At 44.1% G+C, this 15,996-nt stretch overlaps 1 protein-coding gene across 1 annotated transcript in view; it reads left to right on the top strand.

Moving 5' to 3' along the window:
- The window catches only part of LOC115777809 (dedicator of cytokinesis protein 3-like), a 277,391-nt gene that overhangs the window by 132,196 nt on the left and 129,199 nt on the right, over positions 1-15,996 (top strand). The window contains 1 exon segment of the mRNA XM_030725805.1: positions 6,874-6,970. Within this exon segment, the coding sequence (XP_030581665.1) occupies positions 6,874-6,970 (97 nt within the window).

The raw sequence follows: 15,996 nt of genomic DNA, 5'->3' as shown, positions 1-15,996 counted from the left end.
CTAATCATCGGACCTCATGTTGGACCTGTTGGAGGCCCACAAAGGAACACCAGTGCTCCCAGGCACTAACATTTCTTCTAGATTTAAAGGTTTCATATGAGGAGACAGCCACACCAGAAACAAATTTAATTTGTTTTACTGTGTTCTTATTACTTTCATGTTCCAAAGAAAATCATTTAATAAACTGCATAAGTTCGATGTGTGCTGCACAGATTAATGAGGCCATCTTTCAGAGAGAAGATCCAGTGCACAGATTGTCTGCAGGTGCAGAGACGGATGAAACCAGCGAAACTGTAAATAATACAATAAATAAATGGGTATACAAATGCCAGGATATTTCTGTGGGCATAAGTGACTAATAAGGAAATAACTGTTTATAATAAATGAATGTGTCTCCCAAAGGTTTTTAAAGTCCATTTGGTACCATCACATTCACCACAGAAGGTGAACTGTGGGTCACAGCTGCTGCAGGCCTAAAGGAACAATGCTTGATTTTCTGAGACTGTGGTGGGCTAATGCGGTCCCATAACAACATGAGCAATCCCAGAATATGCAGAGGAATCTGAAAGAGGGTGTTTTACTTCATTAAAGGGTGTAAAGTCTTCATAAACGTGCAGGGGGAACTGTGCACGTGTCTGCTGTTTCAGCAGTTAAGCTGCAGCTCGCCGACCTGAAGACGAACGTCTGACAGAGCAAATTTAACCTGTGAGATTCTGAATGTGAAGAAAGGCTCAAACTGCACAAACTCTGAAACAATGAGTCACTTATGAAACACAAGTTCAGCTGTAACTGTGTAACATTGTTAATAAGTGACAGTTTTCATGTTTAACTGATTGTTAATGTGACCGCAGTGCTGCGTGTGGTCACTTTGAGCCACATGTGTTTAAAGGTTCCTGTGACTGTCAGCTCAGCTGCTCTGCAGTCAGTCCTGAGGTTCATGTCAGCAGAATGTTCCTCAGAAACCAGGAGAAATGCTGCATGTCCACAGACCTGCAGGTTTTTGGTCATTTTCACAGATTTCTATTCTGGGACTGGAAGGAATGTTTCTGTACTATAAGTGATATAATCACATGTTATAGTCAGACCCAGTACGGTCTTTTTATTCCATCCTTTCCCATTCTTTTATCACCATCCTGCCTCTCCTGTTTTTAAAAATTCAAAGTATGAAATAAATTAAAATAAGACATTAAAATCAAATCCCTCCTTTGAATTCTCACTGAGCTGCTTAAGCACCAGGCTGGATTTACTGTAGCTTATCACGTATCATTTAAGAAACAATTTATTTATTATACCAACTTAATAACTCCCCATTTCCCATGAATGCAGTCTTTTTGAATAGAGCTCTTCATATACAAAGAAGAGCTTTTATACCAACATGGATTTGTGCTACAAAGACTGTGGAGCCTTAAATAGAAAAGAAGTTTTCAACTATCCAGCGTTCAGATTTCAGGGTGGCTTAATCGATGCTTTCTGAGCTAATCTACAACTTAAACCCATGACAACCCATTTCTCCTTGAAGGACTATTTATTCAGAATTTAAAAAAAGTTTTATTTAAAAACGTGTCTAAGAAAGAGCATGTGAGACTGTGACACAGAGAGAATAATGGAGCTATCGATGGTTCTGAAACCTTCGATGAATTTGGTTTGACCTACCAAAATAAAACGGTCACCAGAATATCAGCAGGGTTCAAAGTGCAACGGGCTGCTAACAGATCAGGCCGTTCACTTCACTTTTATTCATATGCTGCCAGGTCAGGCAGTATAAAGGTAACTACCCTACAGTATTAGAGAAGAACCCCAAAGATCTCACTGTCACCAGTGACTAGCACTTGGTCACAGTGAGGAAGAAGAGCTCCCTTTTTACAGGGAGAAACCGAACCCGGCTCAGGGAGGGGCAGCGATCCACACCAGCTGTGAAGGGAAAGGGAGGAGAGCCACAAACAGCAAACAGGACCAATTACAACCTGGATCTACAAACCTGAGAAGAACTTTCCCTGAGCTTCGGTTTGATGTCCACTGTTGGTCTAATGAAGAGAGACTATTAGAGCTGAGCATAATTACTGAAGTCCAGAGCTTGAGTAAAAAGCTAGTCTGATTAATGGCAGGAAGTATGACAGGACCCCTGGAGTCTAGAAGCTGGTAGTCATGGTGAAGTATGACAGATGGAGACTTGGCTGAGGCGACCAGGATGAGGTGGAGATGTGGAGGAGGTGAGTCGGGACTGCAGGCAGACAACACAGATCTTTTTCAAATTCGTGCTAACGTTTCATGTTGATGGAGGGCTGGCAGCGTCACTCTGTGCAGCCGGCAGGTTGGTGCAGGATGTGGTTGTAGGTGCGCTCTACCAACAAGGAAGAAAGTGTGTTATGAAGATGGATGGATGGGGCTGAAAAATGAAGCCATTGCAAAGGTGCTTTAAACTAGTATTCTTTTCTAATGGCCAGCAGGCGGCGACTCTTCTGCCTGCAAAATAGAGGAAATAAATGTGACTGTACTGGAGTCATATTGATGTTCGACCTCAGTGAAAGCTGTCCTGATCAGTGCTGATGGTCAGAGCCACGATGAACTACATTATGATCCTATTTAGAGTCAGAAAGGAGGATAACACAGCGCACACTGTAGGGTCCTGTTTCTCAGTCACATCCATATTTCAACTGAACTTTATTCAAGTGTCACGTCTACCAGTCTAGTTACTCCATCCACACTTGATGAATTTGTGATAAACCTCCGTCTCGTTCCGGGGTCATGAAAAGCCGGCAGCGAGCTGAGAGCTGAATTCATTCATCGTGGTGACTGATCGAGCCTGAGTGCAGGACAGCAGCCGACGGGCTGTCTTTGTTCCAGCATCACATTCAGCATCTCCATCTCTGATGCTTTAATGAATGCTGTCCAAGCACAGACGCCGAGTGATCTGACATTTAGCTGCAGTTCTGTTACGGGATCAGTACGACTCGTCCACTTTAAAGTGGCGTTCAAATGAAAGATTGATGTGTGAGTCCTCTCAGCAGAAGTTTAGGGACTGTTCACGAGGAAAGTTCACATTGTTGAACGTTCAGCTCAGAAACGCTGCAGAAATGCAGAGAAGCGTGAAAACTTTCCAGTATAACTGCAGACCGGCCCCTGAGTGTAGGCACAGGCCAGGTAACCAGCTGTGACAGGAGGACATTTGGCTCACCTGACTTTACTGTTCAATAAATATAAAGACAGGGAGGCTTAGCTGCCCCAGCTGTCCTTCAAACACATTATATCCATAAACCAGAGGCTGTAAACTAGGATGCATGTTAGGAAACCAGTTTAAAAAACTGAAAAAAATAAAATCACAGTTGGGCTCTCGTTACCTTGATGAGTGGAAACGTTCATGTTTGAGAAGATGAAAAGCCTTTTCAGGAGACTTCAGTTCAACCTAAACCCACTGAGCAGCCCTCCTTTGCTCAGCTGTCTGTGAGACGTTTAAATGGTCAGGGCTGAAACCCGAGCGTTTCCAAATGAAAACTTTAAAGGACTTTGTGCATTCTTGTGTGTGTGTCTTAGTTTTATTAACACAAACATTCTGGGTTTGAATCTGAGGGATGTTGGAGGAGTGTGCACAAGTGTCGAGGAGCCCGAGTCCCTTTTTGACAGTCGTAGATGTAAAGGAGCATTTCTTTCTACACATTTTCACAGCATTTAGTTGTGATTAAAGAGATTTAGCTGGGTGGGACACTGAAGGCGAGAATTACTGATGCACACTTACCTGTACAAGGTGCACACACTTCAGCAGGATATTTTACTTTCACCTGCTGCACTAAACGCACATGAAAACATGTCCAAACACAAATGGAGGTGCAGCCTGAGTTGAGCTGAGTGCGCTCAGTGGTTCTGTTGTTGTGGTCACATCCGTTTTTGCTGGATGCAGTCAGCAGGTAGAACATCAGGAGGTGCTGGGGTTGATGCAGCAACAGTAGGAGGTGGTGGCCAGCAAGTCATGTGTGAGGCGCTGTCAGCGATTGTAAACAGCAGGGTGGTTAAACCTGTGATTTTTGCTCTAAGGTGGCGTGAGCTGTCACACTGCTCCAGTGTAGCTGGATTCAGATGGGAGCAGCCATCAGAGGCTGTGAACGCACCGCTGCATAAAGTGAGAGATGGAGTGCTGGTGAAGTGCTCATGCAGTCATTTATGGGGAGGGTGTTGAGAAAGGCACTGAGGATATGAGGGGCTCCAGCACTGATGCTGCTGAGCAGCCTGTGATCTGTTACTAACGTGTCACGCAGCACAAGAAACATGTTAAAAAAAATCCGAAACACGAGGTTGGACTGCAGTCGTTTAAAGGAGCCCAGAGAATATAGAATATGAAATGCCTTTAAAGTTTTAAACACTGCTGGGGGGTTTGAATATTTTGTGAACCAAAGGAAAAATGCTCTCTTCTTCCCTCAAGAGTTTGAAAAGCGAGACAGAGAGTGTGTTTTTAACAGAGTGTATTAATAAAAATGAAAAGAGGCTGTTAGGAGGCAGGAGATGAAAATATAAGAGGCTCCAGACTGACGGAGAACCACTGCAGCAGCTCGGGGAAGTGATGAGTTCTGAGGAAGTGGTAACTAGAAGGAGACTTGTTGCGGGGTATGGTCAGAGTGGATATTTGCACACAACAGAAGTGATGAGACAGAGGAGATAAGGGAAAGGAAGAGAAAAGACTCTGGAGATGCAGAGAGAGAAAGAGCTCAGGTACCAACGAGGGAAGAAAGCCAAGAGAGAAAGCAGAAAAGGGGGAACGAGAGGGAAAGGCAGGACAGAAGAGGACGCTGGGGGAGGATAGAGAGGAGGAGGAAGAGTAGAAAGTGAGATGGATGATGGAGATGTGCCAGAACAGGGAGAAAACCTGAGGAGGAACAACACGAGGAAGAGACGCACAAGGAGGGAGCGATCAGGCCGAGAGAAAAGTAGAACAGAGGAGGAGAAGCGTCTGTGATACAAGTGTAGCTAATGTGTGTGAAATCACCAGGCAGCCGCCAGCTACGGCTCAGCCGGGAGATCAGCTAATCTGGCACACGGGCTTTTATTAATTAATCACTTATGCGACAGGGGGGGGGGGCTGTTTCCCTGAGTCAGGGAGGGAGGGAAGGTGTGTGTGTGTGTGTGAGTGTGTGTTACTTTAATATTCCAGACTCCAGGCTGGAGACACAGCTTTGAGTTTCAGTGAAGAATGAGTGAGGGAGGGAGTGAAGGAGGGAGGGAGGAAGAGAGGGAGGGAGTGAGTGAGTGAAGGACGGAGGGAGTAGTGAGGGAGGGAGGGAGGAAGAGAGGGGAGGGAGTGAGTGAGTGAGGGACGGAGGGAGTGAGGGAGGGAGGGAGGAAGAGAGGGAGGGAGTGAGGGACGGAGGGAGGGAGGGAGGGAGGGAGGAAGAGAGGGAGGGGAGTGGAGTGAGTGAGGGACGGAGGAGGAGTGAAGGAGGGAGGGAGGAAGAGAGGGAGGGAGTGAGTGAGTGAGGGACGGAGGGAGTGAAGGAGGGAGGGAGGAAGAGAGGGAGTGAGTGAGTGAGGGACGGAGGGAGTGAAGGAGGGAGGGCGGAAGAGAGGGAGGGATGTGAGTGAGTGAAGGATGGAGGGAGTGAAGGAGGGAGGGAGGAAGAGAGGGAGGGAGTGAGTGAGTGAGTGAGTGAGTGAGGGAGTGAGGGAGTGAGTGAGGGACGTGAGTGAGTGAGTGAGTGAGGAAGTGAGTGAGTGAGGGAGTGAGGGAGGGAGGAGGAAGAGAGGAGGGAGTGGGTGAGTGAGTGAGGGAGGAGGGAGTGAGTGAGTGAGGGAGTGAGGGAGGGAGGGAGGAAGAGAGGGAGGGAGTGAGTGAGGTGAAGGACGGAGGGAGTGAAGGAGGGAGGGAGGAAGAGAGGGAGGGAGTGAGTGAGTGAGGGACGGAGGGAGTGAAGGAGGGAGGGAGGAAGAGAGGGAGGGGAGTGAGGGAGTGAGGGACGGAGGGAGGTGAAGGAGGGAGGGAGGAAGAGAGGGAGTGAGTGAGTGAGGGACGGAGGGAAGTGAAGGAGGGAGGGAGGAAGAGAGGGAGGGAGTGGGTGAGTGAGTGAGGGAGTGAGGGAGTGAGTGAGTGAGGGAGGGAGGGAGTGAGGGAGGGAGGGAGGAAGAGAGGAGGGAGTGGGTGAGTGAGTGAAGGATGGAGGGAGTGAAGGAGGGAGGGAGGAAGAGAGGGAGGGAGTGGGTGAGTGAGTGAGGGAGTGAGGGAGTGAGTGAGTGAGTGAGTGAGTGAGTGAGGGAGTGAGTGAGTGAGGGAGGGAGTGAGGGAGTGAGGGAGTGAGTGAGTGAGTGAGGGAGTGAGGGAGTGAGGGAAGGCGGGGTTTGTTTCAGGTGAGGTGACCTGAGGTCTTTGTTTCAGCTGCTTTAGTTTCTTCTGTGTGAAAACGGGAAACTCTGAGCTCTGCTCAGGTGAGGCTTATTGCAGGTGCTGCTCCTGCACTCACTTTATTTCTCTTCTCTCATTGTGTACATTTTGTGGATTTTTTTATGTTCATTTTGATTCATGTGTATCATTTTGTTATTTTTTCATTGGATTTGATCCTGCTGTTCTTTGATTTTTCATGTCTTTTATTTTATGGTTATTAACTTGTGCTCACTCGTGTCTGTCAGTGTAGTTGGATATTAGTTCATCTCATGCTTTTTGCAGCACGTTGTGTTTGTAAATATTGATCTTGGTGCTGTTACAGTAACATGGTTACTGTTTGTCAGTTCACTTTGATTCACTGTTGTTGAACCCTAACTGTATGTAACACAACACAATCACCCAGTTCATGTGGTGACAGAGCAGCTTATTGTCTCTGTTAACAGTTTAAAGGACTGGTGCTGCTCTGTGTCTGCACATCTGAAACGTGTCTGTGTGGTTGTGTCCCCGTGCAGGCCACACGAGACTGTGGTGCCTCTCGAAGACCCCATCGTCACCGAGGTCACCTCAACGCTGCAGGAATGGGCCTTACTGTGGAAGCAGCTCTATGTGGTAAGCAGCACAGTGTGTATTTGCTGTCAGGCACAAAGGAAGTGCAGCAGACAAAAGGCAGATATGCTCACAAAGAATGGAGATGGTGTTCAGCAAACATCATTATTATCACAGTTATTCTGAAGGCCTCACACAGTCTTTTATCAAGAGTTGTTCTTGGAGCTTAACTTTTTAGAAAAAAAAAAAAGACCTAACCAAAGTGATGCAAAGCACAGTGAGGTCAAACTCTTCACTCAGGTGGACCATCGTCTGCTGGTTCAGGTGAGTGGACCGGAGGACAGAGAGGAAGCATCAGCGTGAAGAGAGACTCAGATCAGTTTCCATGGATTAGCTTTAGCAGGACATCATGTGTATGACAGCGGCTTTATAACATGCATTCGTCCAGTTTATACAATATATATCCATCCCAGTCACGTCTCAGCCACATTTTGCACGTGTGTGTTTGAAAGCATTGGACCATCTGCTCTGTAGCCATTTGGCTAAAAAAGAAGCACCCTATTAATCAATCCAAAAAACCCCAATAAAATAAAAATGAATAATTTCTGTTTCATAACCATGAATTCTGATTTTGACCTATAAAAATAACAGTGCTCAGACCCCAGAATGGAACACGGCTCGGCCGTGCTGTATTTGTCAGTGTGATGTTCCTGAGATGCTCCTGCTGAAAGCGCAGGAAAGGCTTCCTGTACAAACGTGCAGCAGCTCTGAGCTCCTGTCAGTCAGATCTGTGTGACTGTCAGTTCAGTTCGTTTCTCACTCACTCTGCCCTCTCTGTCCAGCCATCACTTTCTTCTTAGCTTCATGCCATCTGCCTTTTCTGCTGCTATTCACTGTGTTAGTACGTGATTGGAAATCCATAAATGGATCGGGGGAAAGGTATTCTGGGTGTCATCTGTCCTCTGTCTCCTGTCTCCGTTCTGATGGTTATTTTCATCACTCATCTTCCTCATGTCCTGCCAGCCCATCGCGCTGTGCTTTTATTCTGATTTAACAGACTTTTGTCTTTGCTTCCTGCCACAGTTGAAGAGATGAAAGACAAAATTGTCATTGTCAGGTTCTGCATGACAGATTTTCTATTTCCATCCTGACAGATCTGACATTAGCGAGCGTTTTGTCACTGACAAAGCGAATGTCCTCTTAAATCCAGCGACAAGGAACGTGCATGTATTGTGGATGGATGAAGATATATAATTGTAGATTATGAGGAATGACTGTCTTTCATGGTTGCAACACTGTGTGCTTATAGATAAGCACACATGCAGATAAGAAATATTAAGACAGTAAACTGAAAAGGATGTGCAGAAGAGAGGGAGGAAGACTGAAGGATGCAGACATAACCGAGCTCTAAAATGATGAAGCAGATGCTGAGCATCAGAGCACCGATTAACAGATGATTTCTTTGGTGTGGTTTCATATGATAATAAGTAACTTTGCCATACTTCAAAAATTGCCATGATAAGTTATATTTAAAACCTATTATAATGCAAACTGTTCAGATAGCAGGCACCTTTGAGCTTATGACACGCTGGCCTCAGTCAGGACCCAAAGGTTAGGGTCTGGACTTTACGCCTCAAGGTGCTTTATACTGTAAAGTAAAGACCCTAAAATAATACAGAGAAAACCCAACAGTCAAAACTTGGTGACAGTGGGAAGGAAAAACTCCCTTTAACAGGAAGAAACCTCCAGAAGAACCAGGCTCAGGGAGGGGGGGTCATCTGCTGAGGGGAGAGCCAGAGATTAATATCAATTAATGATTAAATGCAGAGTGGAGTATAAACAAAGTAAACAAGGTGAATGAAAAGAAACAGTGCATTATGGGAACCCCCCAGCAGACTAGGCCTATAGCAGCATAACTAAGGGATGGTTCAGGGTCACCTGATCCAGCCCTAACTATAAGCTTGATCATAAAGGAAAGTTTTAAGCCTAATCTTAAAAATAGAGAGGGTGTCTGTCTCCTGAATCCAAGCTGGAAGCTGGTTCCACAGAAGAGGCGCCAAAAGTAAAATAGTAAGTGAAAATTAAAGTAATCAGTGATGATCATTGATGCAAGAACATCCACCAAAAAGCCATCATGTGATGCCCAGGGATGGAAACACATTGCAAATTTGCCAAAATACTGCATGTAAAACAAACCAACATTTTCGGCCATGATGATATCTTTGAATTACTCACAGATACAGTCATGGTCGAAAATGTTGGCACCCCTGAAATTTTTCCAGAATATGAAGTATTTCTCCCAGAACATTATTGCAATCACACATGTTTTGTTATGCACATGTTCATTTCCTTTGTGTGTTGGAAAAAAAACTAAATCCATATAATTTCATGCTAAACTCCAAAAACAGGCTGGACAGAATTGTTGGCTCCTTTTCAAAATTATGGGTAAAAAACTTTGTTTTAACCATTTGATGCTCATTTAAACTCACCTGTGACAGTAACAGGTGTGGACAATATAAAAATCACACCTGAAACCAGAGAAAAAGGAGAGAAGTTGACTCAGTCTCTGCATTGTGTGTCTGTGTGTGCCACACTAAACATGGAGAACAGAAGAGAACTGTCTGAGGACTTGAGAACCAACATTGTGGAAAAATATCATCAATCTGAAGGTTAGAAGTCCGTCTCAGAGATCTTGATGTTCCTTTGTCCACAGTGTGCAACATAATCAAGAAGTTTACAGCCCACAGCTCTGTAGCTGATCTCACTGGACGTGGACGGAAGAGAAAAACTGATGAAAGGCTGCAGCGCAGGACAGTCTGGATGGTGGATAAGCAGCTCCAATCAAGTTCTAAAGAAGTTCAAGCTGTCCTGCAGGCTGAGGCTGCATCAGTGTCAGCGCCAACTATCCATCAACATTTCAATGAAAGGAAACGCTGTGGCAGGAGACCCAGGAGGACCCCACTGCTGACACAGAGACATAAAAAGTTAGACCGCAGTTTGACAAAATGTACGTGAGTAAGCCAAAATCCTTCTGGGACAATGTCCTGTGGACAGATGAGACCAAGATAGAACTTTCTGGAAAAGTACGTCATTCTACTGGTTAGCAAAAACAGAACGAGGCCTACAAAGAAACTCAGTACCTGGCACTGGATTCCTTGACTGTGTGCAAGACATCATGAAATCTGAAGATTACCAAAGGATTTTGGTAATGTTGGTATATTTTTGACCGCATACATACGCCAAAAAGCACAAAGAAATGGATGGAAACAAAGTGCTGCAGAGCTCTGAAGTGGCCACCAATGAGTCTGGATCTAAATCCCACTGAACACCTGTGGAGAGATCTTAAAATTGCTGTTGGAGAAGGCAGCCTTCAAATATCAGAGACCTGGAGCTGTTTGCAAAAGAAGAGTGGTCCAAAATTCCAGTTCAGAGGTGGAAGAAGCTTGTTGATGGTTACAGGAAGAGACTGACTTCAGTTATTTTGTCCAAGAGTGAGCACCCAAATATGAAGTTGACAGTGACAGTAATTTTGTCCGGCCCATTTTTGGAGTTTTGTGTAGAATTTATATGAATTTTGGCTTTTTTTTTCTGTTTTTTGTGTTGTTCCAATAACCACAATGGAAATAAACATGTGCATAACAAAATATTTGTGATTACAATAATTTTCTGTGAGAAATATTTCATTTTCTGGAAAATTTTCAGGGGTGCCAACATTTTCGGCCATGAATGTATTTGTGAAGGCTCTTTTTTGCGTGCGCGCGCACGCGCACACACACACACACACACACACACACACACACACACACACACTGCCTCCTGCCCTCTCTCCATAGTGTGTCTCTCCCTTTGCCCTTTGCACACAGCCACAGGCAGTTTACACATTGCTGGAGAAAGTGTATTTTCATATGTGTGTGTGAAAGGCAAACCCTCAGATAGATGCTGAATAACTAAAAATATGAGAAAGAAAGAGACTGCTGGAGAAAGAGAATGGCTGCAATAAATGGCAGGGAGGGCAGAGGGGGAAAGGAGAAACTATGTGAGATTGAATAAGAGATAATAACTGACAGCAGAGAGATGGAAATTAACAGCAGACAGAAGAGAAATACTGGGGTTGGAAAAAGAAAAGTAAACTTCAGTGCTGTATGTGACTGATTGCATTTGGATGCTATGAGAAGCAAGAAACATGGAAAGACAATAACTTCATCCTGTAAGTAAGCCAGCAAACGGGGTCGGTGATGACTCGAGGGAAGAAGTGAAAGTACTATAGAGGCATGTAAATAAGCTGCATTCAGTCTGCAGGCTTTGTGCAGAATTCAGACTGATCTACAGTTTGTCTGTGACTGCATGAGGTCTGACATACACAGGCTGAGATGATTTATTACATTTAGACTAGTTGGTATCTGTCATGGCTCGTGTGCGGCAGGAGCAGGAAGACCCCAAAAATGCAGGACTCGGGAGTGATGAACTTGGTGTACTTTTATTGAGGTGAGGGTAAACAGCTGGGCTGGGCTGGGCTGGGCTGAGGCCAGAGCTAAACTATGGGATACAAGGGATGGTGAGAGGAAAACTGAGGGCTTAAATACACATCAGGAAATTAGGGCAAGAGGAAACAGCGGGGCACAACAGGTGAAGCCATGACAGGTAACTAGTTGGTAACAAGTTGGTTAGTCTCAGTTACATGAGCCATTCCCAAACTTCAGACCGCCCAGTTTGAAATGTGACTGTGGTCCATGTGATCTTCACACAAGAGCAAAATGAAGTGTTTCCTTTGTGTTTTCATTCCTGTTGATGATTCATCAACAGCTTTACTTTCCATTTAACAAAGAGATATCAGTAAGATGAGTTCAGGATCAAAAACAGAAGTGAGTAAAAGTAAGCAAGTGATTTTTGGACCTGCTTCATTCATTTCATCATTTTCAAAACTCCCAAACACTTTACTGCTCACACTTTGGTTACTTTGTTACTACCTGCTGTCACGTTTCACAGCTCACTGAGCTCACTACTCCACACTGCCCTCTGGTGGCATTTTTGTGACATGCAACACAACACAAGCTCTCTATTGGTTTCATAGAAAGAGGTGCCTGTGTTTGCTCTTTTTGATAGTGTTAAAATTCATACTCACAGGATTTCTTAATATTCTGCTACACTGTAATGTAACAGTTACTCATTGCAGTTGCAGAGTGTATTCTGCTTAATTATCAATGCAATTCAATTCAATTTTGTTTATACAAATGACAATAAACAGTCACCTGAAGACATTTTGTATTGTAAGGTAAAGACCCTACAATATCATGGAATTAAAAGTTAATGAAGAATATCTGAGGAGACCTAAGGACCGAGAGGATGTGGAGGTTCATAAAGATTGTGGATGAGTGGGCTTTTACCCACGCCTCCTCTCACACCTTGGCACATGTGATTATGCACATGAACAATAGAGGATCATAACCACCTCCAGGGGACTACGCCCACTGGGGTTTAAATACCTGGGTCTCTCCACCTTTGGTTTTTTAGAAGTGAAGAAGCCTTTGGGATGAGAAGTGAAACATCTTCAAGGAACAAAAAGAAGTCCAGTCGCCTTTTTTCAAGCTCCAGAGGCTTTTTCCTTCTACATAGTTTTGTCTCCAACATGCTGGTGTAAAAGTGGATGGGACTGAATGTGTAGGAGGGAATGATGACAACCAGTGATGGAAGGATGTGAAAACAAGGATAAACACAGACACACATTTCTTTGCTATGAAATGTGTAGACAAGGCTGTTTGTTTGTGTGTGTGTGTGTGTGTGTGTGTGTGTGTGTGTGTGTGTGTGTGTGTGTGTGTGTGTGTGTGTGTGTGTGTGTGTGTGTGTGTGTGTGTGTGTGTGTGTGGCAGAGATGGAAGAAAAGAAAAAACAGAGATGTGGAGTGGCAGGCAGTGGGTGGGGAATCTGTCCTTGTCCACTTCTTTTCACTTTCCAATGAAATGACATTTTTTGATTATAGAAAGTCAAGAGAATATAGACACACGTTGGTGAGGTCGGAGCTGCGAGGCACAGTCTGTATTCATGGAGATGAAAAATCTTTAAAGTTCATCATTCAGTGTGTGAAACTTACCGGCTGTCAAGTGCTTTAACGTTTTGATATCAACATACAGAAGTGATTCAGCCTTTGGGTATGTCTTAAAATGTTGTAATTTTACATTCTCAGATGTTTCAGACACACAAAGGGGGGTTGTGTTTCAAGTCTGAGAGGAGAAAACAGTTCTTTTATTTTGGAATGAAAGGAAGTGACAGCAGGAACAAGCGCTGCAGTCCCACCCACAGCTGCACCACAAGAACAACAAATGTATCAAAGAATCCTCTTAGAGCATCACCTTAAAAGTATTTCTGCAGTAACACAAACTCAAGGCTGCAGCATATTCACAGATTCATTTTACCCTTCATGAAGTGCATGGGAACCTGTTATGAAACGAAACTTTAAAAATCAAGAATCAAAGTGTTACGTTGCAGTTACAAATCATGTGTGTCATATGTGAAATATCATATTTCACATATGATGCATGACTTGTAACGTGTGGCATGGAAATATGTACCAACCTTTTTAGAGCTGAGCTAAGCACACAAACAACTTATAAGGCATTATCACAGTGTTCAGTCTCAGTTTAAACACACATATGCTTAAATTTGTTTGTGTCACTCTTATACACAAATACAGTAGAGATAAAAAAATCACTTCTTATCTTCTTATCCCAGTTAAACATTATATGAATGTAGACAGAAGTGATGTTGTGTGTGTGTATATATATATATATATATATATATATATATATATATATATATATATATATACATTCATTTTTATTTGTATAGTGCAGCTGCCTCAAGGAGCTTTATATTGGAAGGTAAAGACCTTACAGTATAAATTGGAAGGTAAAGACCCGTATTATATAGGAAAGCCTTATACATATTTAGGTGCCTCCAATGGTGTAATGGTTAACCTATCCACTTAACAAGGGAGAGTTTGCTGGTTTGATTCCAGCCTGGGACAAAAAAAAAAAAAAAACCCATCTGGGGTTGTGACAGGAAATGCCTCCAGTGTAAAACACTTCCAAAGCAAAGTGAGACCTACCTGCTGTGGCGAGGCCGCAGCTGAAAGTGGCTTCTGTACATATTTACAGTATGAAGTCTTGGTGTCATGACCAGTAGACAGGTGGAGCAGGACTCTGGAAAAATTCAATTCAATTCAATTCAATTTTATTTATATAGCGCCAAATCACAACAAACTGTCGCCTCAAGGCGCTTTGTATTGTGGGTAAAGACCCTACAATAATACAGAGAAAACCCAACAGTCAAAACGCCCCCCTATGAGCAGCACTTGGTGACAGTGGAAAGGAAAAACTCCCTTTTAACAGGAAGAAACCTCCATCAGAACCAGGCTCAGGGAGGGGGGGTCATCTGCCACGACCGGTTGGGCTGAGGGGAGAGAAAGACATGCTGTGGAAGAGAGCCAGAGATTAATATCAATTAATGATTAAATGCAGAGTGGAGTATAAACAAAGTAAATAAGGTGAATGAGAAACAGTGCATTATGTGAACCCCCCAGCAGACTAGGCCTATAGCAGCATAACTAAGGGATGGTTCAGGGTCACCTGATCCAGCCCTAACTATAAGCTTTATCATAAAGGAAAGTTTTAAGCCTAATCTTAAAAATAGAGAGGGTGTCTGTCTCCTGAATCCAAGCTGGAAGCTGGTTCCACAGAAGAGGGGCCTGAAAGCTGAAGGCTCTGCCTCCCATTCTACTCTTAAGTATCCTAGGAACCACAAGTAAGCCAGCAGTCTGAGAGCGAAGTGCTCTGTTGGGGTGATATGGTACTATGAGGTCTTTGAGATAAGATGGTGCCTGATTATCCAAGACCTTGTAGGTGAGGAGAAGGATTTTAAATTCTATTCTAGATTTAACAGGGAGCCAATGAAGAGAAGCCAATATGGGAGAAATCTGCTCTCTCTTTCTAGTCCCTGTCAGTACTCTAGCTGCAGCATTTTGGATCAGCTGAAGGCTTTTCAGGGAGCTTTTAGGACAGCCTGATAATAATGAATTACAATAATCCAGCCTAGAAGTAATAAATGCATGAATGAGCTTTTCAGCATCACTCTGAGAAAGGATGTTTCTAATTTTAGAAATATTGCGCAAATGCAAAAAAGCGGTCCTACATATTTGTTTAATATGTGCATTGAAGGACATATCCTGGTCAAAAATGACTCCAAGATTTCTCACAGTGTTACTGGAGGCCAAAGTAATGCCATCCAGAGTAAGTATCTGGTTTGACACCATGTTTCTAAGATTTGTGGGGCCGAGAACAAGAAGTTGGCAAAGTTGATCTACAGAGCTCAGGGCAAGGAATATCCAACTGTCTTCCAGTGGCGCAGGATTCCTCGCTCCGGTACAGACAAGGGAATCCGTAAAGACTCTCCTTAACCTCTCCTCTCAGTCTCCAAGGAATCTGGGTACAACAAATGTAGTCAGGTAAATGGAGCAAAACAGCGAGCAGAACAATGGCAACCATAGCAAAGGATCTGACAACAGTCCGATAACACTAACCATTATCTAGTCCAGGGGTGCCCAATACGTTGAATGCGATCAACTGGTCGATTGCAAGGGGAGTACAGGTAGATCACACGGAACTCCCATTGGAGTTGGGGAAAAAATGTAGATCACACGGCATTAAAAGAAGCAGAAGATGGATGATAAACTACCATCTATCCATTACGTTACCACCCTAGGAACACGCATTTAACCACACTAGCTTTGCTAGTAGCTCGCAAACTGAAAAAGTGTGAACACCCCTGATCTAGTCAGTGATCCCATGAAGACTCACAGCAGCACGCCTGCTTAAACGGTGGCCTTGATGAGATCATCAGGAACAGGTGAGTCTTGTGACTTCCAGGAGTGTGTGGTCAGAGGTGGGAGACCTGAACTGGGCCCCGCCCCTGAACAGGAACCAAAGAAAGAGGAGAGGAGAGAGAACCTGTCAGGAACACATTTGCAAAGAGGGCCATAACACTTTGGTTTGATGAAAATGGTTTCCTCTGTTGCTCATGATAGCTTTTTATAAAAT

The sequence above is a fragment of the Archocentrus centrarchus genome, unplaced genomic scaffold (assembly GCF_007364275.1).
Source record: "Archocentrus centrarchus isolate MPI-CPG fArcCen1 unplaced genomic scaffold, fArcCen1 scaffold_76_ctg1, whole genome shotgun sequence".
Taxonomy (NCBI): Eukaryota; Metazoa; Chordata; class Actinopteri; order Cichliformes; family Cichlidae; genus Archocentrus; species Archocentrus centrarchus.
Note: the sequence above shows the minus strand (reverse complement) of the source record. Positions and strands in the feature narration are given on the sequence as shown.